General features: G+C 47.1%; 1 protein-coding gene across 1 annotated transcript in view; it reads left to right on the forward strand.

Annotated features, from left to right (window-relative positions):
* Positions 1-27,639, forward strand: part of LOC140430804 (cyclic nucleotide-gated channel beta-1-like) — a 332,757-nt gene that overhangs the window by 18,605 nt on the left and 286,513 nt on the right. The window contains exons 2-6 of the mRNA XM_072518510.1: positions 7,030-7,135; positions 8,539-8,590; positions 12,926-12,995; positions 15,837-15,951; positions 25,185-25,209. Coding sequence (XP_072374611.1) covers positions 7,031-7,135; positions 8,539-8,590; positions 12,926-12,995; positions 15,837-15,951; positions 25,185-25,209 — 367 coding nt within the window. The 5' untranslated portion in view covers position 7,030. The remainder of the gene's footprint in view (positions 1-7,029; positions 7,136-8,538; positions 8,591-12,925; positions 12,996-15,836; positions 15,952-25,184; positions 25,210-27,639) is intronic.

Here is a 27,639-nt window from a genome sequence, read left to right on the forward strand (position 1 = left end):
GATAAGGGGCTGATCATTTAGGACAGAGAGGGGAAGAAATGTCTTTACTCAAAGGGTTCTGACTCTTTGGCATTCCCAGCCCAGATTATTGTGGATGCATCATCATTGAATATACTTAAGGCTGAGATAGACAGATTTGGCCACTGAGGGAATCAAGATATCTGGGGAGTGGGGAGAAAGTGGAGTTGATGTCCATGATCAGCAATGATTATATTGAGTGGCCTCACAAATGTCAGTTCAAGAATATTTATTCTTCCCCTTTCTCTGAGCAGCTTCTAACTGTCCCATTAAGGACAGTCATGGCCGGGAACAAAAACTAATACAACAGGTTTGTTTCGAATCACTAGCTTTCGGAGCGCTCCGAAAGCTAGTGATTTGAAACAAACCTGTTGGACTTTAACCTGGCGCTGTAAGACTTCTTACTGTGATCACCCCAGTCCAACGCTGGCAAAAAAAAAATACGATTGAAGACCCTTTATACCTGCGCTATTTCTTCATTACCTTGAAAGATTTTCCTGAGAGAAGGTGGCATTTTTATTTTCTAGGTAGATTTAGATTGGAGGGTCATTATTTGGGGCATGCACTTCATTTTCTTGCAGCTATATGCAGCAAGATCAAGAAGACACTCAGTTTTAGGCTGTCAAGTGGCAAGTAACATTCACACCACAGAATTGCCAGGGAATGACCATCTTCAATAAGAGAGAATTCAACCAGGGACAGCACGGTGGCGCAGTGAGTTAGCACTGCTGCCTCACGGCACCGAGGTCTCAGGTTCGATCCTGGCTCTGGGTCACTGTCCGTGTGGAGTTTGCACATTCTCCCCGTGTTTGCGTGGGTTTCGCCCCCACAACCTAAAGATGTGCAGGGTAGGTGGATTGGCCACGCTAAATTGTCCCTTAATAGGAAAAAATGAATTGGGTACTCTAAATTTATTTTTAAAAAGAGAGGATTCAACCATCTCCCATTGACATTCAATGGTTTGACAGTTGCAGTATCTCCTGAGGTTACTATTGACCAGAAACTGATTTGGATGGGCTGTATTCTCTGTCTTACGTAAATCCCAGTGCGGCTGAGAATTAAGCATCGTGCACTATGCTCCGGTCCCTCCCTGGCAGTGATAACCAGGTTTATCCCCCTCACCAGCAGGGGCATGCAAAACCGGCACGTGAATGCATTTAAATGTGATAAACAGGTTGGACATAGTATACGCCGCTCTTCCGCGCTCCACCATCTCAGGCCTTCCTGCCTTCACTGCACCTTCCCTGTTCCACTGCCCTTCATTCCATCCCACCATCCCAGATCCCCTACCCTCTCTGAGCATCCCACCGGCATTACCACAGGGTGTTGGCCCTGGGGAGGTAGTATCTTTGGGACTTGTTCATGGGATGGACAATGATGACGACTCAATGTGAAATGATGGTGCACCTCATAGTCTGGCTCCTGCCTTTAGGATCACATTCCACTGCCACCCGTGTGGTCCCTGCATGTGTTCCGGTCTGTTCCATCACACGGGCCCAAATATCCTTTGGGAGGGTGGGGTAGTGTGCGTGCTGGTGGGTGGGGGTGGGTTGTCATTCTGGAGATGGTCAGCGGGGACGGGTCACTCGTTAGGTAAGCTGTTATACAAGGCACCCTCATACGCCTGGTCCCATTCCCTGCCACCTCTCTGAGGGTGACCCCAGGTGGGACGTTCATCCTCTAACACCCCCCACTCAACCATTGTGCCACACACTCCCACACAGCACACCCTCTACACCCAGTCCAGCCCATCCCTGAACCACTTCAGAAAGGGAATTGAGGCAGGTTGGAATGTTGGTGAAAAAGTGTTTAATGGTGACTATATGATTGATGTGCCCTGACCTCTAACACTCACCTTAGTGTTGCACCCGTGTCAACTTAACGGGTGTCTAACTTTCTTGTCTTGGGTGTAACCCCAGACAGCACATCAGACGTGGAGGTGACTTGCTGCGTTTTCTGCCCTCTGACCTTAGATGCTTTGATGGCCGTCCTCTGATGGGCCTTGACCTGGATGTGTCTGGCTGACTTTCGGGTGTCACAGGTGACGATGTGCCACCTTGTTCTGCCTGCTGCCCATGAGATGCGCCAGTGTCAGTTGGGGGGGGGGGGATTCAGAAGCAGTAAGATGTTCCAGCACCTCCCCTGCGGGTGGCACTGGTATTGGTCTCATAACGTCCTCTTCCATCAGCGTGATTGATGGCCCCAGGGATACTCCATGGGATGGAGGTGAGGCCGGAGTGAGCTCTGGAGGCTCCACCTTCACCCGGCGCTGTCAGTCCTGGAGGCTCACCCTTGGCTGAACCAGGGTCTCAATACCCTCAACCATGGAGCTCTGAGACAGGAACACATCCCTCAGTGAGTGAGCTGTGTCCCTCACTGCCTTGGTAATGCCCCTCTGGTATTGTGCCATTTCCCTCTGTGCCTCTAACATGTCCCTCTATGCCTGGCCCAGGTCAGTCAGCACCCAGCCAATGCTCTCGATCCCCTCAGCCATGACCCTTTGTGACTGGGCCAAGCACTGGAGCACTGCAGTAATTTCCATGTGGGCCGGGTACATGTCTGGCTGTGAGTGAGCGCCTCTGTCCAGTTTCTCAGCCATCGACCACACAGTGTGCCCCAAGCCTTGGACATCTTGACCCATGGCTCTGACTTTGTGACCCAAGGTTTCCACTGCAGACGCCCATGTGTTGGCCTGGGTTCCACACGTTGTTGTCACAATCTCCTGTGCCTGAAGGTGATTAGACTCCTCCAGCTGCACCTGCAGGCGCTGGAAAATTGGCGACACCCCTTCCTGTAAATCCTGGCTCTATGTCTGCATCTGTACCAATGATGGGGTCATACTTTCCAGGAGCGTGATACCTGTCCGGACTCCTGGGATCGGGCAGCCCTCCGACTTCCTGCTCCCTCTGGACTTCCCACCTCCACCTGATGTGCTGCAGCATATGTGAAGTACGCACAAGTAGGTGACCCAGGAGACTCATCAATAAAATGCTCCAACAAGGTGATAGTAGCTGTGATGCTGGAGGGGGCAGGTGACAGCAGGTTACTTGCTATAGGGACATTATTTTGCATCAGGACTCCCTTTATTGCTGCTTGCCGATCTCCACTTCGGAGATAGCCCTCTCATTGACCTCTCTGGCTAAATCCAGCACCCTCTGCTCTGCAGGGGCCTGTACTCTGAGGTCTGGGATGCCCCTGACGGTTTTCTCATGCTCCCTCCGATTATGGCGGTACGGTGGCACAGTGGTTGGCACTGCTGCCTCACAGTGCCAGGGACCCGGGTTCAATTCCAACCTTGGGTGACTGTGTGAAATTTTCACATTTTCTCCCTCTCTGCGTGGGTTTCCTCCGGGTGCTCTGGTTTCCTCCCACAGTCCAAAGATGTGCAAGTTATGTGGATAGGCCATTCTAAATTGTCCCTTAGTGTCCAAAGGTTAGGTGGGATTATGGGTTACAGCGATAGGACGGGTCAGTGGGCCTAGGAAGGGTGCACTTTCAGAGAGTCTGTGTAGACGCGATGGGCCAACTGACCTCCTTCTGCACTGTAGGGATTCTATGGGCTGCTTTGTCCTATGGGACGCATAAAGGACACGGTGAGACACATGTAGGTGAGTTCTACGGTGGGACTCTGTAGCTAATGGCATGTATGTGCAAGGCACCTGGCCAAAGAGGACATTCCAGGGGTTAGGTGCAGGGTGGGATGTAAGGGAGATGCAGACAAGTGGATTTTGGTTAACCTCCAGGGGAGTGAGGGGGTGATGTGCGGAGTGAAGGACAGGAATTTTCCAGGGGACAGAGGTGGTGACTCACCCGAGCTGCCCTAAGGAGGTTATTCCTCTTCTTCTGGAATCGTGTGTCGGTCCTTCTGGTGATACATGCCAGCACTCACCGCCTCTGCCACCTCTTCCCAGGCCCGGTGCAGGACAGCAGGCTTCCTGCCCACTCTGGGGAAGAAGGTGTCCTGCCTCTCCTCTACATCATCAACCATTCGATCGCGGTCCAACTCGGACAACCCCAGGGCTGGTCTCCTCCGTGCCATTTTCTTGGCTGGAACAAGAGTGTGCGGGGAGTGTAGAAACAGCTCCAGCTGGTCTGGCCCCAGCGAATCAGATGCCGGGGGGAGTGGGAATTGCTCTAGATTCACGTGGTGGCCTATTAGCATGTCCTGAATTGCTCCCTGAATAGCGCCCCTAATGGGAACGCGAACCGCAAGTGATTCAGTCCCGGCGTCACCATTTTGGGCGCAATTCAGCGGCCTCGTCGCACTCAACTTGGTGTCAGGACCGGGGCCATTGAATCTCATGAGAGGCTTCTCGCAAGATTTGCAATGCTTGAAATGTCTCACGAGATTTAAAGAATCTTGAGAGCCGTCGCGATCTGGATCTCGCGCTCACTGGGTGTGCCTGCACGGCTCATTTAAATATACATTCACCGGATTCTCCTGGTGACAGGGATTCAACGGCCACACCTGGGAACCATCACCAGGGCGCCATTTAGTACTGGTCCACACGAATGTGGACCAAGTGTCATGTGAGAGTGCCTTTAAGAAATGGGTATTTATAAATGGGTGTGTATATAAATATCTGTAGTGAGAGTAACTTTAAGAAATGGGTGCTTACTACTGCAGTGATGTCAGAGAGTGGGTGGAGCTGGGCTGTCTGTCAGCTTTTTACTTTCATTTTTGAGCAGGCTGCAGGGTGTGTTTAGTTTCGTTTTCAGTGTTGGAGCTGAAGCCAGACCAAGCAGGTGTACTGCTGTTCTCTCTGCCATCAAAAGACTATCTCTTGATCATTTGGTGAATTCAGAATTATAAATGTTTTCAGTAGTGACTTTAACCTGATGTGCTTCTGATAAAGGTTTTTTTTTAAAGTCGTATGGATGTTAAAAAGGAAAGCTTAAAGGATTACTTAGTGTTGTAGTCTTTGGGGGTTGTATTTGAATTAATGGTTGCTAAGATGTTCACTGTATGTTTTAAAAAGGTTAACTTGAGTTCATAGAATAAACTTTGTTTTGCTTTAAAAATTACTTTCCCATTTCTGCTGTACCACACCTGTAGAGTGGGCCGTGTGCTCCCCATACCACAATCTATTAAAAGTTGTGGGTCAGGTGAACTCCATGATACACTTTGGGATTCTCTAAACCCTGGCCCATAACACAAGTGTAACAGCACGTGGGGTAGGTCTCTCAAGTAGCACTCTGTCTCTCCTTCTGGCACATGGACACCTTGGCACTGCCAGCCTGGCACCCTGACTGCCACGCTGGTCCTGGATGGCAGTGCAGGTGAATGCTTGTCTTCCTGGCGGTAGTCATGGTTCCTTCATTCCACAGCAGACCTCTGTGCCAGTTGCATTTTGCCTCACCATGACAATCAAAACCTGCCTATTGGACAGTAAGGATTATTCACTTTGATCCAGAACCCAGACATATGAGAGTGTGAAATTCACATACTGCCAGCATTGTAGTGTGTTCATCATGCATCGTGATTTTTGTGACTTTTTTGGGGGGTTATCCAGTTTAATCTCCTGTTGATACCTTTTTGGGCGATCAGCAGAACCCTCAGAAAAAAAGTGTAAAGTTTCATTGAGAGACTGGAAAAAATTCCATGGATTTTCATGGACTTGATATTCATTTTTGTCCAATCTGTTCATTGTTATATAGTCAGTGTTTATTATAATATGGGTATTTTCACTTTTAAACACCTTTATGTATGTGAATTGCCTTGGGACATATTACTTTAAAGGGACTATAGAAGTGCAATTTGTTGTTTTGGCCGCAGTGTATGCAATCCGATCCTTCCAAATCACCAACTTCTCCTAAATTTTCCCCAATTGTCCTTTTCCTAAATTTTCCAACTGTGTTCTGCTACCTTCAACAGCTGAAATTATTTCCCCTGGTTTACTTTCTGTATGGCATCATAAGGTTCCTTCTCAAGCATCTAACTTTTTTCAGTGGTCAGGATACTTTCCTTTCTTGCGTCAACCCCATAAGGACCACTTATGCATCTGGAGAACAGTACACCCCATTTGGCCAGGTAATAATAATAATAACCTTTATTGTCACAAGTAGGCTTCCACTATTAATACTGCAGTGAAGTTACTGTGAAAAGCCCCTAATCACCACATTCCGGTGCCTGTTCGGGTACACAGAGGGAGAATTCAGAATGTCCAAATTACCTAACAGTACGTCTTTCGGGACTTGTGGGAGGAAACTGGAATACCCGGAGGAAACCCACACAGACGCGGGGAGAACATGCAGACTAAGCACAGACAGGAGCCCAAGCTGAGAATCAAACCTGGGACCCTGGCGCTTTGAAGCAACAGTGTTAACCACTGTGCTACCGTGTATAGCAGCTTCCAATAATGTGCTGGGTCTCTTTTGAGCTAGGGAAGCAGGGATACTGGGATTCCTAGTCCTCAATGTTCTCTCGATGTTATTGGCCTTGTATTGGGCAGGTGCAGGCTCCACCCCTTACAAAGCTGACTGGGAAGCGCCAAAGTTGACTGGGACCCAGTGTAACCTAGCTTCTACTTATGGGTTTCACTGGGCTTTCTTATTTCTGCACACTTGTCCTGGTGGAGAATTTCTCCAAAAACATTTTCTAACACTTTGCACTCGAGCCATCCTGTTGCACGTCCATGGCATTTATTGTCCCACTATTCTGTAGCCAATATTCTCAGTTGTGCCACTCAAGAGTCGGTGGGTATTTTATTCCGTGTTCACATTTTAGCATTTCTCCTCCCTCTATGAACCCCCATTGTTCCAATTCTGGATCTCCCCTAATTCTTTAGTGGGCATGCTACTTGAAAGCAAGGAAAGTGACAGTTATTTTCACTCAAGTCCAGGGCTGAAGATAAGTCTGCTTTATATCTTAATGGTTGTATGATCATATACTGATGCATTAATGTGGTTACAATATCATACTCTACTTATAACCTCATACCTATTTACAACCTATGATTATAAAATCATAATTTTGGCTTTCTGATTTACCTCTGTTTGCCCCTAAAACAGGATGTTTACCTGGATAGCAAAAGTTGCCCCACAACCATCTCAGCCCGTCAAACATCTTGAGACTGTATCTGGGGCTGACTCTCAGCTCACAGAGGGACTGAAAGAGGTAAGAGACAGAGTTGTGTCCGAAATGTTGGTTGGCAACCTTTTGTAGGCAAGTCAAAGTATCGCACAACTGCTAATGCATACAGGTGCTGGAATGTGGCGACTAGGAGCTTTTCACAGTAACTTCATTTGAAGCCTACTTGTGACAATAAGCGATTTTCATTTCATTTCATATCAAATTTGATTTGATTTGATTGATTGATTGATTGATTTATTGTCACATGTACCAAAGTACAGTGAAAAGTATTTTCCTGCGACCAAAGGAACGTACACAGTATGTACACAGGAGACAGAAAAGAATAAAAGATAGTTACAGTGACTGTGAAGAAGTACACGTACCTCGGCAAGTAAGTAATTTGTTACAGTGCGGAACAAGGGCCAAACAAAGCAAATACGACATGAACAAGAGCAGCATAGGGCATCGTGAATAATGTTCTTACAGGGAACAGATCAGTCCGAGGGAGAGTCATTGAGGAGTCTCGTTGCTGTGGGGAAGAAGCTGTTTCTATGTCTGGATGTGGGGGTCTTCAGACTTCTGTATCTTCTGCCTGATAGAAGGTTTTCAATAAGGTCTTCAACTCAATCATTGACTCTCACATTACATTTACAGATTTCACTCACCCACTACTAGATGTACCTTGCTTGTACCTAAACCTTAGCTGCATAAACTGACAGAATTGCTTTACGTAAAATAAACAGCACAGAAACAGACCATTTATTCCACCTGACCAATGGAAGTGTATATATTCCACACGAGCCTCCATTTGCCCCTCTTCACCTAAGCCTAGCAGCATAACCTTGTATTCCTCTCTCTCTCACTCTTAGCTTTCTCTTAAATGCATCTATAATATTTGTCTCAAGTACCCGTTGTTATGGTGAGTTCCACATCAGTTTGTGCCAGTAAAAGACACATTGAACAAAATATTCATTTTTTCACGGGATTATGGAAATGATGGCTTCTCTAAATATTCCCATTCTATTAGTAGTCAGATGGTCCAGAATAGCTTCTGGGGAAGAGTCCATTTGAGCTGTAATTTCTTCTTAAAAATAAATTCTCCAGGAACGCCCCTTTTATCTCCAATTTTCCATATATTCTATGCAGGTAGATCTCTTGAGAGCGATTAAGGAATAACCCAACTCAACTGGAATTATAAATAATATGAACAATTTTCAGCTGGGATTAAATATTGTCTAGTTCACCATTTCTGGGTTTGAGGAGTTGTTGGCCAGCAACTCAGTCAGAATTGAAGAATGCATGTATTGCTTCTGTTTTTTAATTGATTTTTTAGCAGTTTTTAAAACGTGTGCCTACTGTTAATTTAATGATTATTTATCAATCAACAATTGGTTTAAAATTCAATTCTCACTCTTACAACTAGTCTTCTGTTTCCATTTCCAAATTAGAAAACAGTGAAAGTTGAAAAGACAGAACAAGCGTCATCTAAAAATGAACCAGGTGAGTCCATCCAAATTTAAGTTACATTCACACGAGTGAGTGTCTGCAACATATTATTATTGATCCTTTAGTGGTGCTATCATACTCCGATTATGTGACCTATTATGTACAGTTATGCTCAACTTTACATGATATCCTACTATAGAGAGCTCAAACAGTCCCTTCATAACAGTAAGAATCATCTTCTGTGGGTGTACCTTATTTATTTCCAAACTCAAAGTTGCTGTCTATTGAAAAACTGTTGCTTTCGTGATGAAGTTAAAGGTATACATTTAATTTCAAAATCTGTCTTCCGTGCCCATTATTTCCTTATTTCTTCATATTCTGATCATGTTCAGTAATGCATAGCACATGTCTTTTGACATATTATTGAAAATGAAGCATGCAAGATGTAGAAAGTGAGTGTAACATGATTACAAACAAGTCTATACAACTTAAATTCTGCACCACCCCCACATAGTGAATTGGAACCATCGCTGTGATGTGCTAATTTGTTGAGTTTTGCAACCTGCCTCGGGTCACTGAGTAACCTGTTCCCATCCATCCATCCATCATCCTGGAAGAGTACTAAGAATCCTACACCAGGACCTACTCCAGTTCTGTCCTTCCCATACTTAGCAAGGGTCACACTGGGAACTGTGGTCTGCCTGTCCATGTGACCCTGTTCTTCCTTCCTCCCTCTAATCCCCAGTCATGAACTCATTCTAGATGCCTCTCCTTGCCAGTGTTTTGTCAGATGATCTGGAGTTCATGTACTCTGGAGCCTATAATATCCTATCATCTTTTGATCCATGTCCATTGGCCACATCCCTTCACACCTTTGGACACTCAGACCTTGCCTCTCACTGGGTGCTTTTAATCAAGGTAATCATCTCGCTCTAGTGTTGCCAATTGCTCAGTTTAGTTCCTCTAAAGCTTGGAGCTTGGTTTATTTTTCACTTATCCCCATAGCTTGATCTTTGTTGGCCAGCTTGAAGCAATAATGATAGCAGGATTCAGGGCAGCATTACAGCAGGTAAGAGGGACTGATGGTTAAGATGTTACTGAATGAGGGGAAAAGAGAGATATTTGGCAGCACAGTGTGGAGAGCTCATCGCAACAAGTAATTTAAAATATTGATTTAAAAATATAACTACCCAGCACAGCTTAAATATATATTTTTTTAATTGGCCCAATTTTATAACCGTCACTCTTTCCACTTCATTAATGCATTTTGAATTGCCATATTTGATTTGTGGATCTTTATATATTTTTTCAACAATAGATTTTATTGTAATTGTTTGATCAAATCTCCCAATTAGTCTACTTAATTAATTTTGGGGAAAATGTTTTATTTCTTTTCATTTATTCCATAAATTCACATCTCCTTGAAATATAATGGGCGGAATTCTCCGTTGCCCGATGTCAATATTGTAATTGCCGACCGGGTGGAGAATCCCTTCCGACGACCAAATCGGGGGCAGCGCCGGTTTGGTGCCGGTTTTTGAGTCTCCGGCACCTTCGAAATGGCATCATCGTGTTGTGCGCTGCACGGCGTTGAAGTGGCGTTGGCGCATCATCGGAAGGCCCTCCCGAGATGCTCCGTCCCCGATAGGCCGAGTTTCCGACCGCGCGGTTGACATGTGGTCTGAGCAGTTGGGAACCCGGCGTGACGGCTGCGGGCTGCCGGGCGGGGGCGGTGGGGGGAGGGGGGTTGCTTCTGTGAGGGTTGGGGGACTGGTGGGAGGTAGCCGAACGTGGTCAGGGGCTGGCCTGTGGTCGCATTTGGCGGGTCGGGTCCGTGCATGGCCGGCGCCATGTTGTACGGCGTGACCGCTGCAGGTCGTCGGTGTGCACATGCCCGGCCATGGACCCGGCCATTCCCCGGCCGTTTTTGACACGGGAGCTGGGAGTTTCACCCGGCACCACTGCTAGCCTCTCACCAGTCCCGGAATCGCTGAGGGTTCGGCGCCGATTTTGGCGTCGTAAAACGCCCACAAATTCTCTGTTTCAGCTAGCACTTAGCCGCTGAAATGGAGTATCCAGCCCATAGTTTCTATTTTTATTGATCGAATGTCCTGCACAGTTACTGCCAAATTCTGAATAGATTTGTTGAATGCAATTTTTTAAATTACCAAACTCATTTCATTAACTAACTACCTGTTACATTTGATTAAACATTTTTGCAGGATCTCCCATTGTAAAATGTGGCCATTATTTTTATTTAATGATTGTTCTTAATTCCTCCAATAGTTCATCAGCAATGTGATGGGAGAGCCATTAGTTAAGTACAGAAATTTACACCTGATTTTCAGATCTGGAGACAAATCGACAGAAAAATAATTCAAATTATGCACATAAGTGCTGGTGTTTGAATGGGCTAAAGGACTTGCTTCTTGAAGAAATCTGATTCCTGTGCATATAGCATGAAATCCAAACTGGAGGAGACTACACATATACTTCAACCCTCAATGATGGGGGAGCCCTGCACCTTATTGCAAAAGACAAGGCTGACACATTTGCAACCATCTTCAGCCAAAAGTGTTGAGTGGTTGATCCGTCTCAATCTCCTTGTGAGGTTCCCAGCATCACAGATGTCAGTATTCAGCCAATTCGATTCACTCCACATGATAACAAGAAACGGCTAAAGCACTGGATCCTGCAAAGGCTATGGGCCCTGACAATATTCTGGCAATAGCACTGAAGACTTGTGCTCAAAGATATGTTGTGCTCCTAATCAGGCTGTTTCAGTGCAGGTACAATCCTGGCATCAACCCAACATCTACCCAGGTATGCCCTGTCCACAAAAAGCAGGACAAACCCAATCCAGCCAATTACTGCCCCATCAGTCTACTGTCGATCATCAACAATGTGATGGAAGGGGGCATCGACAGTGCTATCAAGCAGCACTTACATGACAGTAACCTGTTCACTGATGCTAAGTTTGGGTTCCGCTAAGGCTACTAGGCTCCTGACTTGATTACAGCCTTGATCCAAACATGGATAACATTGCTGAATTCAAAAGGTGAGGTGAGCATGACTGCTCTTGATACAAAAGCTCTTGATACATTGATCCAATGTTGCATTAAGAAGCCAAAACAATGTTGAAGCCAATGGGAAAACTTTTCACTGCTTGGAGTCATCCATTCCACAAATGGTGGATGCCAACCACCCCAGCCCCAAGACATCGCTGGGGGAGTTTCTCATGGTGGTGTCCTAGGCTCAACCATCTTCAGCTGCTTCATCAATGACCTTCCTTCCATCATAATGTCAGAAGTGGTGATGTTCGCTGATGATTCCACAGTGTTCAGACACCGAAGCAGTCCATACCTATATGCAGCAAGAGCATACCCACGTACAGCAAGACCTGGAGAACATTTAGGTTTGGGAACGATAAGTGGCAAGAAATAGTCACACCACACCAGGCAATGACCATCCCCCAACAGAGAGAATCTAACAATTTTGCCTTGACTCTCAATGGCATTACCGTCACTGGATTCCCCACCATCAACATCCTGGAGGTTACCACTGACCAGAAACTAAACTGGACCAGCCATATAAATAATGTGGCTAAAAGAGCAGGTCAGATTCTGGGAACTCTGGTGAATACCTCACCTTTTGACCTCCAAAGCTTGCCCACCACCTATGAGGCATCCATCAGGAGTGTGATGGAGTACTCTCCATTTGTGTGGATTACCACCAACACATTCAAGAAACTCAACACAATCCAGGATTAATCAGCTTGCTGATCAGCACTCCATCCACCACTTTAAACATTCATTCCGTCCAATAATGACACATAGCGGCAGCAGTATGCAGTATCCACAAGATGCACAGCAGCAACTCACCAAGGCTTCTTCAACTATACTTTCAAACCCGTGATCTCTATCACCTAGAAAGACATGGGTAGCAGATGCTGAGGAACACCACCATCTGCAAGTTCCTCTCCACGTCACACGCCATCATGACTTAGAACTATCTTGCTATGCCTTCACTGGGTCAAGATTCTGGAACTCCCTTTCTAACAGCACTGTGGACCTACAGCACATGGATTGCAGCTGATCAAGAAGGCGCTTGCTGACATCTTCACAAGGGAAATTAAGGATGCGCAACAAATGCTGGCTTTGTCAGTGACACTCACATTCCATGAAATAATTTTTTTAAAAATTGCAAATGGTGGTCTTATAGCTAGCGGCAGGGATAATGTTTGTATCTCTTATTTTTGTTGTAACATGCTTTTTTGTATCACTTTTAAGAAACGCCTTGCAGCATACCTATTACACAGATAAATTAGAGACAAAGCAAAGTACTATTTCTCTTCTCATCCTAATCTAATTTAGGGTGTTTCAATTGCAGGCATCTGTTCTGATCCAGGAGAAACGCAGCCTGCATCTAAACAGATTTTGGTGCCCATTGCAGAGGAAAGGTATGAGGCAAAGCTTATGTCAGCTTATATTTTGGCATGCCAACAGATTTGAAACAAGGGATTATTTTTGTAAAATTTGAATGGTTTACAGTGTTTTCCCTGGGCTGCACTGTGTCATTAACATTGTTCCAAGAGATTCAGATGGAAGTTGTCTTTTGGCACAACATCATCAGTTTCCACAGCCTTTTAGTCCATGGAAGTAATACATCCCTATTTCCAAGTGTTCTTCTCTCTGAATCACATGCTATTTATGTGTAGTACAGCTTAAGATCCTGTCTTCTATATAGTGTTTGAAGCTGGCATGACTTAGTCATAGAATCATGAAATGGTTACAACACAGCAAGGTGGCATTTGGCCCATTGTGTCCATGTATGTACTCTCCAAGAGCAACTCACCCGGTCCTAAGACTTCTCCCTTTTCCCATAGCCCTGCATTATTTTTGTTTCAGATACTTATTAATTCAGTTTTGAAAGCCATAAGTGTCTCCACCATATTTGCAGACAGTGCATTCCAGATCCTAACCACTTGCTGCATAAAAAAGATTTCCTCTTGTCGTCCTTATTTCATTTGCCAATTACCTTCTTCTCAATGTTCCTGCTCTGGCCAAATTCTTGCTCTCTTAGTCTGTGGAATTATTGTTGCTATGCACAATAACCATGGGCGTGATTCAGCAGTTTTGTTGTGCCTGACTTGGTGTTGGAACGAGGCCATTGTATCTTGCGAGAGGCTTGTATCGAGATTTGTGACGGCTCAAAGCATCTTGCAAGATTCAATGGAATCTCATGGCGCATCGTGATCTGGACCTTGCTCTCTCTGGGCAAGATCCAGGCATGCGTATTTAAATGATTCATTAGGCTTATTTAAATATTCGCTTTCCCAATACTCCCAAGGCCTGCCATTCACCGGCCTTGCCAGTGAGGCCTCAACCGGGCACTGTTTGGTACTGGTTCACAAAGTCGTGAACCAGTCGTGATGACACATCAGGGAACGGGGTGTCACTGAGGAGCTGAAACCCCCCCCCCCCCCCCCCCCCCCCCCGGTGATCAGGGACAGGGCATGGTGGTATCCTGGCACTCCCCCAGCACCTGGTTACCTTGGCACTGCCAGCCTGGCACTTTGGCAATGCCACCTTGGTTGCACTTAGTGATTTCCTCTTTACAAATCTGGGTGCCATTTTGTCCAGCAACCCTGATCTCCTTCTCCCCCTCTCCCACCTCCCACCGTATCTTGGGGAAGTCCCTGGGAACCCCTCCCCACCCCATCTGTACAAGGCAACATCCCACCCCCCCCCCCCCACCCCCACCGGGCCCGACCCCTGGCAGTGCCATCTTGGGACCCTTACTGCCAGCCTGGCAGCATGGCACCCTGGCAGTGCATCAAGCACCCTGCAGTGCAAGTATAGCACTGCCAGGGTGCCAGACTCGCAATGCCAAGGTGCCTGGTTGCCAGGGGGTGTGCCAGGATGCTACCCTGCACTGTCCCTGACCACCAAGGTTCTCAAATGGCCTGGGGAACTCCCCTGGTCTATGGTTGTGCGGACCAACACTATCTGGCGCCCTGGCGAGGTCTCCCAGACGCAGCTGGTGAGTACCAGTCGCTGGGTGAATCCTGTGCCCAGTTATGTAAATTAACCAGAAGGCTCACTTAAATATTCAGATCTGGATCACCAGGTCATGCAGGGAGAGCGAATTGAGTGACTCACAATCGGCTCAAAGCAGAGCCCGATTTGGGGCTTGCATGAGATTCACGTGTTGTGCCCGGACCCATGCCAGGCGCAACAGGGTCGCTGAATTGCACCCTCTATTTTTTATCTTTTCTCTCTACCTCTCTCCCTTGTCTCCATACCTCTCTCTCGTCTCCATCTCTCTCCCTCTCTAACTCTCTCTGTCCTTCCCTCTCTCTCTCTCTGTCCCTCCCACTCTCTCTGTCCCTCACACTCTCTCTCCCCAATCCTCTCTTTCTCTCTCCCCCCTCTCCCTCTCTCTCGATCTCTCCCTCTCTCCATCTCTCTCTCTCTCCCTCTCTCCCTCCATCTCTCTCTCCATCTCACTCTCTCCATCTCTCTCCCTCCCCATCTCTCTCCATCCTCATCTCTCTCTGTACCTCCCCATCTCTATCTGTCCCTCCCTATCTCTCTCTGTCCCTCACACTCTGTCCCTCACACCCTCTTTCTCTGTCCCCCTCTTCCCCTCTCTCCGTCTCTCTCCCCCTCTCTCTCCCTCTATCTCCCCCTCTCTCTCCATCTCTCTCCATCTCTCTCTCTCTCCATCTCTCTCTCCATCTCTCTCCCCCATCTCTCTCCCTCTCCATCTCTCTCCCTTCATCTCTCTCTCTCTCTCCATCTCTCTCCATATCTCTCTCCCTCTCTCTCCATCTCTCCCTCTCCATATCTCTGTCGCTCTCCATCTCGCTCTATCTCAGCATATTTCTCTCGCTCTATCTCTCTGTGTCTCCATCTCTCTTTTTCTCTCCATCTCTCTCTTTCGCTCTTCACCTCCCCCTCTCTCGCTCCCTCTCTCCATCTCTCTCGGATTCTAACTGACTTACTCTCTCTCAACTGTAAGAATATTCTTGCTGGAGCCAATTATGGCATTTTTTCACTCATTTTAATTGTCCTCCAAACCCCATCGATCTTTGTCTTTCTTGACTCTTTGAACAGCTCCCATTGGCACCTGCAATTTTAAATCAGTTCCACATGAGTGGTATTTGGGGATATGTGTGTCTCTGGTCTGGGTTGGTAGGGTTGAAGTGGAAGTATTATTTTGTAGAAGTCAATTTTCTTGTAGTTCTCGAAAATACCTTTCTTGCCGCCATTATTTAATTGAATTTATTTCTATACAGCTCTGGAAGTGGTGTTCTAGTCTGGATTACAGAAAACATCAGTAGATTCATTCCACAACATCCTGATAGCCCCAAGCTGCCAAGAGCTGTATCCGAATCGGCAAAGGATGTAGAGGTACTTATCTCTAGCTAAACAATTACTGAAATATTTTTATATAGCCATATCGAAGTTAACGATATATTTTATGTTTTTACACATGAGTTCTACACAATAACTTTGTTATGCCAGTGCTATTCTGGATGGCCTCCCATCTTCCACCCTACATAAGCATGAACTGGTTCAACAATCTGCTTCCTGTCACTAGCTCACATCAAGCTCTGTCCACCATTACTCCATGCTAGCTGACTGGCAATGTCACAACTTTAAAGTTCCCATCCTTTTTCAGATTCCTCCATGACCTCAAGTGTCTCAGAGCTGGATTCTCTGCTTCACAACGGCAGGAACGCGAATCATGATCAGGCGGAGAATTGGGCGTCATGCCCAAATCGGGGTTTGCGCCTGGCGCCAATTTCGGTGCCACACTCCGGTCCATCGATGGTGGTGAACATGAGGCTTGCACCCCGCACAGGCCGGGGCATGCAAAATCAGCATTCACATACGTTTAAATGTGATTAGCGGGCTGGACACTTCATGCTCTGTCCTTCCATGATGCTCCGACCCTCTCACATCATGTGGGCTCAAATTGCTACAAGTATTTGGGGACCAGGCGCCATGGATGCGGAGAGGGAGCGGGAGGCTAAAAACAGTTGAAAATTATTGGGATTGCTGCAGGTAGCAGCCTGGATCAGGGTTGGGGAGTGACTTGGTGCCAAATCTGTGGACTCGAGGTGTTCCCCTCGGGATTGGTGTGGCCTGGCTCAGACCACCATTGCTGCAGTATGTCTTTTGCCTGCACACCTTTGGTGCTACTTACAGGCTCCTGGCTGCTCACACTTCTGAGTGCTGTCTGTGTCCTTTAAATGCTCAGCAGGCCTCTGGTCATTTGGAAGCCCAACCAGGCCGCCCTTCTGGACACCCTCATGCCACAGTTGTCATAGAATCATAGAAACCCTACAGTGCAGAAGGAGGCTATTTGTTCCATCTGCACCAACACTTTGAATGACCACACTGCCTAGGCCCAATCCCCCATCCTATTCCTGCAACCCCACCCTAAGGGGCAATTTAACATGACCAATCCACCTAAGCTGCACATCTTTGGACTGTGGGAGGAAACCGGAGCACCCGAGGAAACCCATGCAAACACGGGGAGCAAGTGCAAACTCCACACAGACAGTTTCCCAAGGTCGGAATTGGACCTGGGTGCTAACCACAGTGCTAACCACTGTGCCACCATGCCACCCCTATCAGCAAAGGGATGGGTGTGGCCAAGCTTAATCAAGGGCCCACCAGGTATCGGCACTCCTCCCCCACTGCAGAGGAAGCTGGGGATCAGCAGAGCTCACCCCAACCAAAGGACTCTCCACCGAAGCCTTTGGATCCCTCCCTGGTTCTCTGCCCCTCCCATGGCAGAGGCCTCACCAGTGACCCCCCCCACCCCTCCACATCACCAGCTAACTCCTCCTGGTGAGGCTGACTGCCTCTGCCACCAGCCCCCAGGCGGTGTTCAGGAGGGCAGCCTTGGGTCTGCGGCCCATCCTGGGGAAGAGGGTGTGCCTCTGTTCCTCACTGGTATGGAGCTGTGGATCCACCTCGGACTCCCGACCTAAGGGGGCAGGTCTTCTGTGAACCATCTTTGTGGCTGCAGTGAGTGTGTGCTAAGTGGAGTGCTTAAAAACAGCTTCACCTGGGCTGGGAATTGCCCTGAATTTGCACAGGCAAAGTGCCGGTCCATTTGCATGTCCTGACTCACTTACCGAATAGTGTCCCCAACAGGAACCCGAATCGCATGCAATTCAGTCCCGACAACAACACTTAATCTCAAAAACTGAGAATCCTGCCCTATATGTCTATAATTTCCATCAACCCCACAGCCCGTTAAGATCTCTGCAACCCTCTAGTTCTCACATTTGTACCTTCCTTTACCTGCTCCACTATTGGTGGCTGTTCCTTCTGCTACCTGGAATTTCCTCCCTAATTCATTCCTTGAGCAACAAGTTGGCCCAAGTGGATCACATATCAGTGGGGGAGCATTGAGGGGAGAGTGACCATTGTATCATAAGGTTCAGGTTGCCCATGGAAAAGGACAAGGAACAATTTAAAATAGGGGTAATTAAATGGGGGAAAGCCAACTTTGATGGGATGAGGATCAATCTGAGTCTGGGCAAGTGAGTTGGAATCAAATGTTAGCAGAAAGGCCGGTGGCTGAACAATGGGCCAACTTCAAAAAAAGTATTGCAGGCAATGTCAAGGTAGATTCTGTTGAAGTGGGAAGATAGGACAAATGAAACTTGGATGCCAAGAGAGATAGAAATGAAGAGGAAAAGGAAGAAGTGCACATACGACAGATGCAAGGTATAAAATACAATATGGAATCAGGTTGAATATTGAAGGACCAGAGGGGAAGTGGTAAGCAAATAAGCAAAACAAAAAGAGAGCATGAAAAGAGACTGGCAGCCAACATAAGAGGAATATTAAAGTCTTCAATAAGCATATTGTTAGGATATTGTGGTAATACCTATTGTCTGCCTGCCCTGTGTTCCCCTTTTTATCCCTGTCCTGCTGCCTGCCTTGATCTACAGTCTTCTGGTTAGCTGCTACAACATTACTGCGCCTTTGAGATTTCTGTTAAACAACAGATTGTAGACAGAACTGGAATACCCCTGTCCTGATGGACCAGGTGTAGTCATGTGAGATGGCCACCTGCAAAGAATGATGGGAATTATGGCCAGGTTTGGGACACAGACAAGCTGCAGCTTGTATCTTTGCAAACGGCAGCCCAGAAGTATGCAGGAATTCACACCTGCAAATGGGCCATTCAAGGCGATTAAAATAACAATGGGACCATCAGGTCCATCACATCATCTTCCAGACTAGGCAGCACCGAGGTCCTGCTCGGAGCCCTCCCAAGATTGGCCACTGATGCCCACCCCAAAAGTGATGTGGCAGCCCCTGATTGGATGTGACCAATCAGAGAGTGGAGCCCTGAGGAATTGATTGACAGTGACCCAGAAACTGTCCACAAAAGGGGCGGGGAAAATTCAAGGCAGTTAAAAGGCAATGCAGCCATGTTTTCAGTCTCTTTTGGACCCGGCCTGTGCCAGCCTCCTTTGAATCCGGCTTGTGCCAGCCCAACTGCAGCATAATGACCAGACAGCCAAGTTCAAGACCAACGATCGCTACATGACGTATGAGCCCAGCAGAGACAGAGCCACTTCTTCAAACCAGCCACGTGATCAAGATAAAGGCCTTATCAACTTGCACCAAGCCGGTTGCCCTGAAGTTAAGTATAGGTTATTGTAGTTGTTAGGTGTAATTTATCTTGTAGTGTTTTGTGTTGCATGTTGAAGTAATCCTTGTGTGTAAATAAACCATCTTTGAACTTGAACTGACTAACTGGTTAAGTAGTCCTTTGATCGACATCCAGTAAAGCCTTGTGGTGGTATCATTTGATACTGGCAACTCTAAAGAGCATCATTATTAATTGGCAACATTATTGGTGACTCCTGTGCTGATTGGCAACGCAGGTCATGGCATCCCTTTTAGATTCTGTGGCAGAACCTGTGATGTCGATTATATAGACTTGGGAAGCAGCCAATTTGTGAATGTAGGATTTTCAGCCAGCTCTTATTGTTGCCTGTGATTGGTGAAGCTAGTCAGAAACTTTCAGGAAAGAAGACAGGTCTTCGGCAGAGCTCCATTTTGTCTTCAGTTCTGAGAAGGTTTCAGCCAGGTCGCAGCTGGAAGGCAAACTCTCTCTCTCTGCTTCTCTCTCTCTCCTCTGGCCAGGCAATATCTAAAACCTCCAGGCCTGTGCAGGCTCTCCTAGAGAGAAGTTAGACTGCACTCAATTTTGTGGAAGACTTCTCTAGTAAGAAAACAAGGAGCCACTCATCAGGTCGGTAATCTTTTAATCCCCTGTCTGGAAGTCCGGGAAGAGCTTGAACTGAGAGCATTCTTTAAAATACCACTGGCATTTGTTCACAGAAATCAGGCAAACGAAAGGCCTCCAAACTCTCAAATTTAAAGCCCAGTAATATTTCAAGGAGGCAGAAGCTCCATCTGGTGGTAGAAGGGCAGAAGAACATTGACCTGGAACTCTTGGGTGAAACACCATCTGGTGGTCAAAGGATGAATAGCACCAACCTGAACCTCTTGAGTAAATGTACATCCCAAAGGTGGCAACCACAGCAGCAAAGACTCATCTCAAACCTACCCTTTCATTCCCATTTCTTTTAATTCTCACCAACCCTTTCCTTGTGTCTGTCTTGTGTCATCTGGGTGGAGGATGGGACGGGTTTTTGGGATTAGATAGACAGGTAGACTAGACCATTGTCCAGTTATTTCTTTATATATTCACCTTTTCCTCTTTCTATTAATAAACAGTTTGTTAATGTTTTACTTATAAATCTGGTGTCTGGTGACTAATTGAAACAGTCGCGGGTTAAAGATCTCAGGAAAACATAAATGATCCATTAATTAATTTATGTTGGGACTCCAGGGTCTGTGGGGCTGGAATTGACTGTGCACTCACCCAGGGTGTCGTAACATAAATTGGGGGCTCGTCCGGGATTGGAAATGTTAGACGGCGAATTTGGGATGCAGAGTAAATTATAAAGAGACACCAGTTTTACAGTAATATAACAACATGGCTATGGAAACTGCTAATTACTCCAGGTGGATGACATATATCAGGTTTATTTGGAGGAGCTTCACAATGTCCATCTCATCAAACTGGCAAGGAATTAAAGCTGGTTGTACCAGCTAAACCAAGAAGGCAGAGGTAATTGGCGCAATTGCTCAATATTTAAATTTGAAAGAAAGATAGGCAATGCAGCCTAGGCCAGATCAGCAATCTGTAGAATTGGCTAACATCCAGTTACGAATGAAACAGTTGGAAATGCAGCAAAAAAGGGCAGCACGGTGCCTCAGTGGTTAGCATTTCTGCCTCACGGCGTCGAGGTCCCAGGTTCCATCCCGGCTCTGCGTCACTGTCTGTGTGGAGTTTGCACATTCTCCCCGTGTTTGCGTGGGTTTCGCCCCCACAACCCAAAGATGTGCAGGACAGGTGGATTGGCCATGCTAAATTGCCCCTTAATTGAAAAAAAATGCATTGGGTACTCAAAATTTAAAAAAAAAGAAATGCAGCAAAAACAGAGAGAAATAAAAATGCAGCAAAAATGGAGAGAAATGGAAATGCAGCAAAAGGAAAAAGAAATGGAGATGGAAATGCGGAAGCTGGAATTGGAAAAAGACCTCCAGCTTAAGGTACTGGAAAGGGGTGGGATGCTTCTAGAACAGGGGAGGGATCCTGGTCCTAGAACATAACTTATGATCTGTTTAAGTTTATAGAGGCTCTGCCAAACTTTGAAGAGAAAGAAGTAGAAAAGTTCTTTCGGGCTTTCGAGACAATAGTAACCCAAATGGCCAAAAGAGAAGTAGACATTAGCCCAGCAGGCTAAGTTGACAGGGAGGGCACAGGAAGTTTATACAGCCTTGTCAGAGCAGGACCCTAGGTATCAAGGGCGGCACAGTGGCACAGTGATTAGCACAGTTGCTTCACAGCTCCACGGTCCCAGGTTTGATTCCCGGCTTGGGTCACTGTCTGTGCGGAGTCTGCACGTTCGCCCCGTGTCTGCGTGGGTTTCCTCCTACAGTCCAAAGATGTGCAGACTAGGTGGATTGGCCATGCTAAATTGCCTTTGTGTCTGGTGCAGACTCGATGGGCCAAATGGCCTCCTTCTGCACTCTAAATTCTATGACCCAGTGAAAAAGGTTATTCGAGATGCATACAAATTGGTTCCCGAAGCATACAGGCAAAAATTCCAGTGATACAGTGATGATGCTGGAGGACTAGAAAATTGTAAATGTTGCAGGCTCATTCAAAAAGTGGTGCAAGGATAGAGCCAGCACTACAGACCAGTCAGTTTGACTTCAGTGGTAGAGAAACACCTGGAAACTACAGTTCAGGACAAAACCAATAGTCACTTGGACAAGTGCAGGATAATTAAGGAAAGCTAGCATGAATTTATTAAGAAAATGGTATGTTTAACTAACTTGCTGGAGTTTTTTGAGATGGTAACAGATAATGTTGATAAGGGAAACACTGTTGCCGTGGCATATATGGATTTTCAAAAGGCATTTGATACAGTGCCACACAACAGACTTGTGGGCAAAGTCCCAGAGCATAGAATAAACTGGAAAGGAGGCACTTAGACAGAAAATTGACTGATGACAGGAAACAGAGGGCAGTGATAAATTGTTGTTTTTAAAATTGGAGGAAGATATGTATTGGAGTTCAGAGGATCAGTATTGGGACCCTTGCTCTTCCTGATCTATATTAATGACCTAGACTGTAGTATTCAGTGCATAGATTTTAAAAGTTGCAGATGATACGAAGATTGGAAACATTGTCAACTGTACTGAGGATAGTCTTCAACTTCAAAAAGACATAGTCACATTGGTAGATTAGGCAGACACATGGCAGATGAAGTTCAATGCAGTGAAGTGTGAGATAATTCATTTTGGCAGGAAAAATGTAGAGACAGTATAAAATAAAGGGAAATACTCTAACGGAGGTTCAGGAACAGAGGGACCTCGGCGTATATGTACATAAGTCATTAACAATGACAGAGCACGAGGACTTCCGGTGACGGAAGGGCGGGAGGCAGCCGCGCGTTGGAGGGCTCCCGTTTGGGAACGGCATTGTCGGGGGTTAACGGCCGGTCCTAGGGCCAGCGAAGGCAGTAAAAGTCGGGAGACAGCACAGAGGAGGGGAATGTCGAAGACCAGCAAAAAAACGGCCGTGAAAAAAGCGTCTGAAAGTCCGTCGGGGAGTGGAAAGGTCACCGCGGGGTCAGTAAAGAAAATGGAGGCTGGAGCACCAGGGGAGGCCGCAGTGCTTACGGCTGAAGGAATAACTAAGGTGATGGCTGCGGAATTCGAAAGGCAGTTTGCGAAATGCATGGAGACGGTGAGGAAGGACATGAGGGAGGCTTTGAGTGCACTGGTGGAGGAGGCGATTTCCCCAGTGATGACGGCGGTGGCGAGCGCAGTGGCGGAGGTACGAGAGCAAGGGGAAGCGCTGAAGGAAGTGGAGGAGACGTTATTGCAGCACGGTGATCAACGTGCCTCGATGGGGAAGGAGATGCGGAAGGTGCTGGACATTAACAAGGATCTGCGAGGAAAAATTGAAGACCTGTAAAACAGATCCAGGCGACAGAATTTGAGGATTGTGGGGCTGCCCGAAGGAGTTGAAGGACAGAAGCCGACTGAGTATTTTGCCGCAATGCTGGCAAAACTATTGGGGGAGGGGGAGGATCCCTCCCGATATGAACTGGATCGGGCTCATCAGTCGTGGAGGCCTGTACCAAAGGCGAGTGAGCCGCCAAGGGCAGTGACTCTATGCTTCCGTAGGTACAGGGTGAAGGAGAAGGTCCTGAGCTGGGCCAAGCAGAAGCGGGTGGTGCAGTGGGCTGGAGCTGGTATACGTGTATACCAGGACTTTACGGTGGAGCTGGCGAGGAGGCGGGCTGCCTTCAACCAGGTGAAGAGGACACTGTACATTAGCAAGGTGCGGTGTGGCATTGTATATCCAGCGAAGCTGAGGGTGACTTACAAGCTCAGGGACTTTTATTTTGGAACGGCGGAAGCAGCGGAGGAGTTTGCGAAGGCAGAAGGACTGTGGCAGAACTGACAAATTGAGAAATGTCCATGTGCCGATGTAACCTCATGACTGTATTTTCTTCTTTTTTGTTTCACTGCGTGCGGGTGTAGGGGCTAAAGGAGCCAATGTTGTACATATTTGGATAAGGGAAGGGATGGGACTTTCACTTGAAATGAGGGCTCTTTGGGGTGTAGATAGATATGCGGAGTGTGTGTGCTTAAAGGGGATCTCTGGGCTTTCCTAGGGCCGGGCAAGTGGGAAAGGGACCCGGGTGGGGGCCTCCACACTGGCCGGTTTAAGCCGGCCAGTGAACGGGAGTGAGGTGGGGGAGGGGCTGCGGCCATCGGAGCCTGGCAGAACAGGGTCCGAGTGGTCTAGCCGGGGTGGAAAGTTGGGGGGATGGAACCGAGGTTGGGAGGAGGAGTTTTACAAGAGGCAGTGGACGGGAGGAGCTGGAGACTTGGGGGGGGGGGGGGGGGGGGTGTACAACTCTTGGGTATCGTGTACGGTACTCTTTCAGAGGCTGGATGGCGTTGAGTGTAGGGGGGGAGGGGGAGTGGACTCTTTAGGTCAATGTTGACCATGGGCGGTCCCGGACTCATTTTTCTTTTACTCCTTTGTTTTCTGTTTCCACCGTGGGAGGGTTTGTTTTATTGGATGCATATATTGACAGGTGGGCCGTTGTTTGTGGTGGTGGGAGGATGGGATCATTGGTATTGTTAAGGGGATTGATTTTGTATTTGTTACCATTTACTGTTTGTGGGTGGGGTGTAAATCTTTGAAGGAAAATGTGAAAATGTAGAATAAAAAAATATTTTTTTTAAAACAAAACAATGACAGAGCACATTGAGAGAGCAGTTAATAAAGCAAATAGTTTCTTAGGCCTTATGAATAGGGTGTTGAGTACAAGAGTAAGGAGGTTATGTTGAACTTGTATGAAACACTAGTTAGGCCACATCTGAAGTACTGCATCCAGTTCTGGGTACCATACTTGAGGAAGGATCTGAAGGCCTTGGAGACAGTACGAAGGTAATTCACATGAATGATTCCAGGGATAAAAAATTGTAGCTACGAGGATAGACTGGAGAGGATGGGATTGTTTTCCTTGGAGAAACGAAGGCTGAGAGGAGATATGAAAGAGGTATTCAACATTCTGAGGGGTGTGGAAAGGGTAAATAGTGAGAAACTGTTCCCACTCAAGAGAGAATCAAGAACTAGAGCGCACAGATTCAAATTAATTGGAAAAAGGTGAAACAATGAGGGCACTGACTTCCTGAAAAGGTGATAGAGACATATTCAATCGAGGTATTCAAAAGAGAATTGGATTGCTATCTGAAAAGAAAGAATGTGCAAGGTTATGGTGATACGGTAGGGGGGTGGGACTAGGTGGAATGCTCTTTCAGAGAGCCAGTGCAGTCTGGGCCAAATAGCCTTCTGCACTGTAAAGTATCAGTGATTCTGGAAACCTCATTCCTCTCTCTTCTCCTTTAAGACACTCCTCAAATTCTCTCTCTGCCTGTCACCAACTTTTGTCTCTTTTCCTGTATTTTTCACTCAACATCTAAACGTGGATTCCTTGATGCAGGTGAAGGCAGAAGAAAGAAGCACAGGTAAATATTTATCACAACTTAGGTCAAAATAACGAATAGCAGATTATCAGATTTCAATGTCAGAAACATAAACAATTGTTATTGGTGATAAAAATAGGACAGATGAATTTTTCAATGTGACTATATGTTTGGATTAAAGTTCACATACGATAGAAAACATCTTTTTATTACTTTTCTGATCTTTCAATACACAAAACTAATTGAAAAAAATCTTAGGCAAGAGTAAACAGGGTTCTGCAAGGGCCGTGGGTATGTAGGCCAGCAGCGGGATTCTCCGTTTCCAAAACTAATCGATCCAATGACTATGCTGAGCTAGACAAGCAGCTGGGCACAGTGGCGCAGTGTGGCCGATGAAAGCTGGGAGAGCCTGCTCCTGGGATCTACCCGGCCTGCAACGCCTCGAGAGATCCAACGCGATCTCGCAAGACGTTGCGAGGTGAATCCCACCCATTGTGGGCAGAACACCTTTTGGCAAATCTGCATATTAGAGTAAGACAGTTAGCCTCACTCTAACGTGCAGATTCCCGAGGTACCTGAGGCTTTGGGATTCATCCCCTTTGCCTCAGAGATCTTGGGCGAGCGCCGTTCAGCACCACAAACGGGGACCAGACGGAACGGCATTTGTGGTGGTCTCCCAGGGGTGCCCAGCTGCATGCCATTAGGGCAGGTCAAAAACAACATGGCATAGGACTGTGGTGGCAGAAGTGGAAGAGATGGAGCTTACATGGGGCAAGATACAAGCAACAGCACAAGACAGAGTGCCCGATGGAGGAGCACTGTGGGGGTCTTATGTTCCACCTGAAACTAGGAGGATAACTAATTCATATTCTTTCAATTACATGGCATGTTACATTGACAATTGTTGGTTGAGTCCCGAACAGGCGCCGGAATGTGGCAATTCGGGGCTTTTCACAGTAACTTCATTGAAGCCTACTTGTGACAATAAGCGATTATTATTATTATTATTTTAAAAAAATATATTTATTAAAGTTTTTTAACACAATTTTTCTCCCTTACAAACAATAACCCCCCCCATAACAAAAAAAAACGAGAAATCGCGCAGAGCAAGATATACACATGGCAAAATGATATATTTACACAGCTTTGTACACTGGCCCTCACCCGTTTCCCCAACCCTTCATGTTATCTCTTGCTCATCCACCCTCCCAGGCAGTCCCCCCTTTCCCCCCCCTCCCCCCCGCCCCTCCCAGGACGTCCCCTCCACCCCCCCCTCCCCCCCAAGGTTGCTGCTGACCGATCTTCCTCTAACGCTCCGCGAGATAGTCTAGGAACGGTTGCCACCGCCTGTAGAACCCCTGCGCAGACCCTCTCAAGGCGAACTTAATCCTCGCCAACGTTATGAACCCAGCCATATCATTTATCCAGGCCTCCAGGCTGGGGGGCTTCGCCTCCTTCCACATTAGCAAGATCCTTCGCCGGGCTACTAGGGATGCAAAGGCCAGAATGCCGGCCTCTTTCGCCTCCTGCACTCCCGGTTCGTCCACTACTCCAAATATTGCTAGCCCCCAGCTTGGCTTGACACGGACTTTCACCACCTGAGATATTGCTCCCGCCACTCCTCTCCAGAACCCCTCCAGTGCCGGGCATGACCAAGCGATTAAGTTATGCCTAATACTTTTTTTCTGAAGAAAACCATGTTATATTTAACTCAGTTATTTATGAAATTACACCTGAATGTTTTGTCATGATGTGTATTGAGCAGATGGGGAATTTTGATGAACAATCATTTGCTGCTTAATCGTTCCTACCTCAATTTACTCCCCTTTCAATTCAAGGCAATGACATCAGTGGTACATTTCCACAGGCACTGATTGTCTTTCAATACTTATCCCACAAAGCTATTCTTATGTGTTCATAGATTGGTAGACTATTGGACTGTGGAGGGAGCACAATGAAATTGATCACGTCCTGACCCAACATTAACTCGTGTAGCTTCCATTTGGAGCCACGAACAAGCAATCAGGAATAGGAACCTTGGTTCATTTTGTCCCTTTTTAACTCAGTGTTGAGCCCCACCATATTGCCTTTGTTGCTGAGGAAAATATGGCGTGGGATTCTCTGATCGCGTTCGGCGATTGGCTGGAGAATCCATTTTTACGCCAGAAGCGGGGGCGGAGCATTTTTCCGATACTCCACGCCGTCAAAAACAGCATATTCAAGGAGTACGCTACACGCCATCAGCACGGCCTCAGGACATCACCTGAGGCCCTCCCCCAATGCTCTGCTCCCGATGGGCCTAGTCCTCGACCGTGTGGGGCGCCTGCTGCGACTGCGTCAAAGTGCCGCTACAGTCAGGGGGGGGGCCGTTCCGCTGGCAGGGGTGGCTTCAGCGGAGGCTGGGGGACAGTTAGGGGGTGGTCCGAGGGTGGCGAGGGGGGTTACAGGAGGGGCAGTTTTTGGCAGGCCGCG

Source organism: Scyliorhinus torazame, chromosome 10 (assembly GCF_047496885.1).
Source record: "Scyliorhinus torazame isolate Kashiwa2021f chromosome 10, sScyTor2.1, whole genome shotgun sequence".
NCBI lineage: Eukaryota > Metazoa > Chordata > Chondrichthyes > Carcharhiniformes > Scyliorhinidae > Scyliorhinus > Scyliorhinus torazame.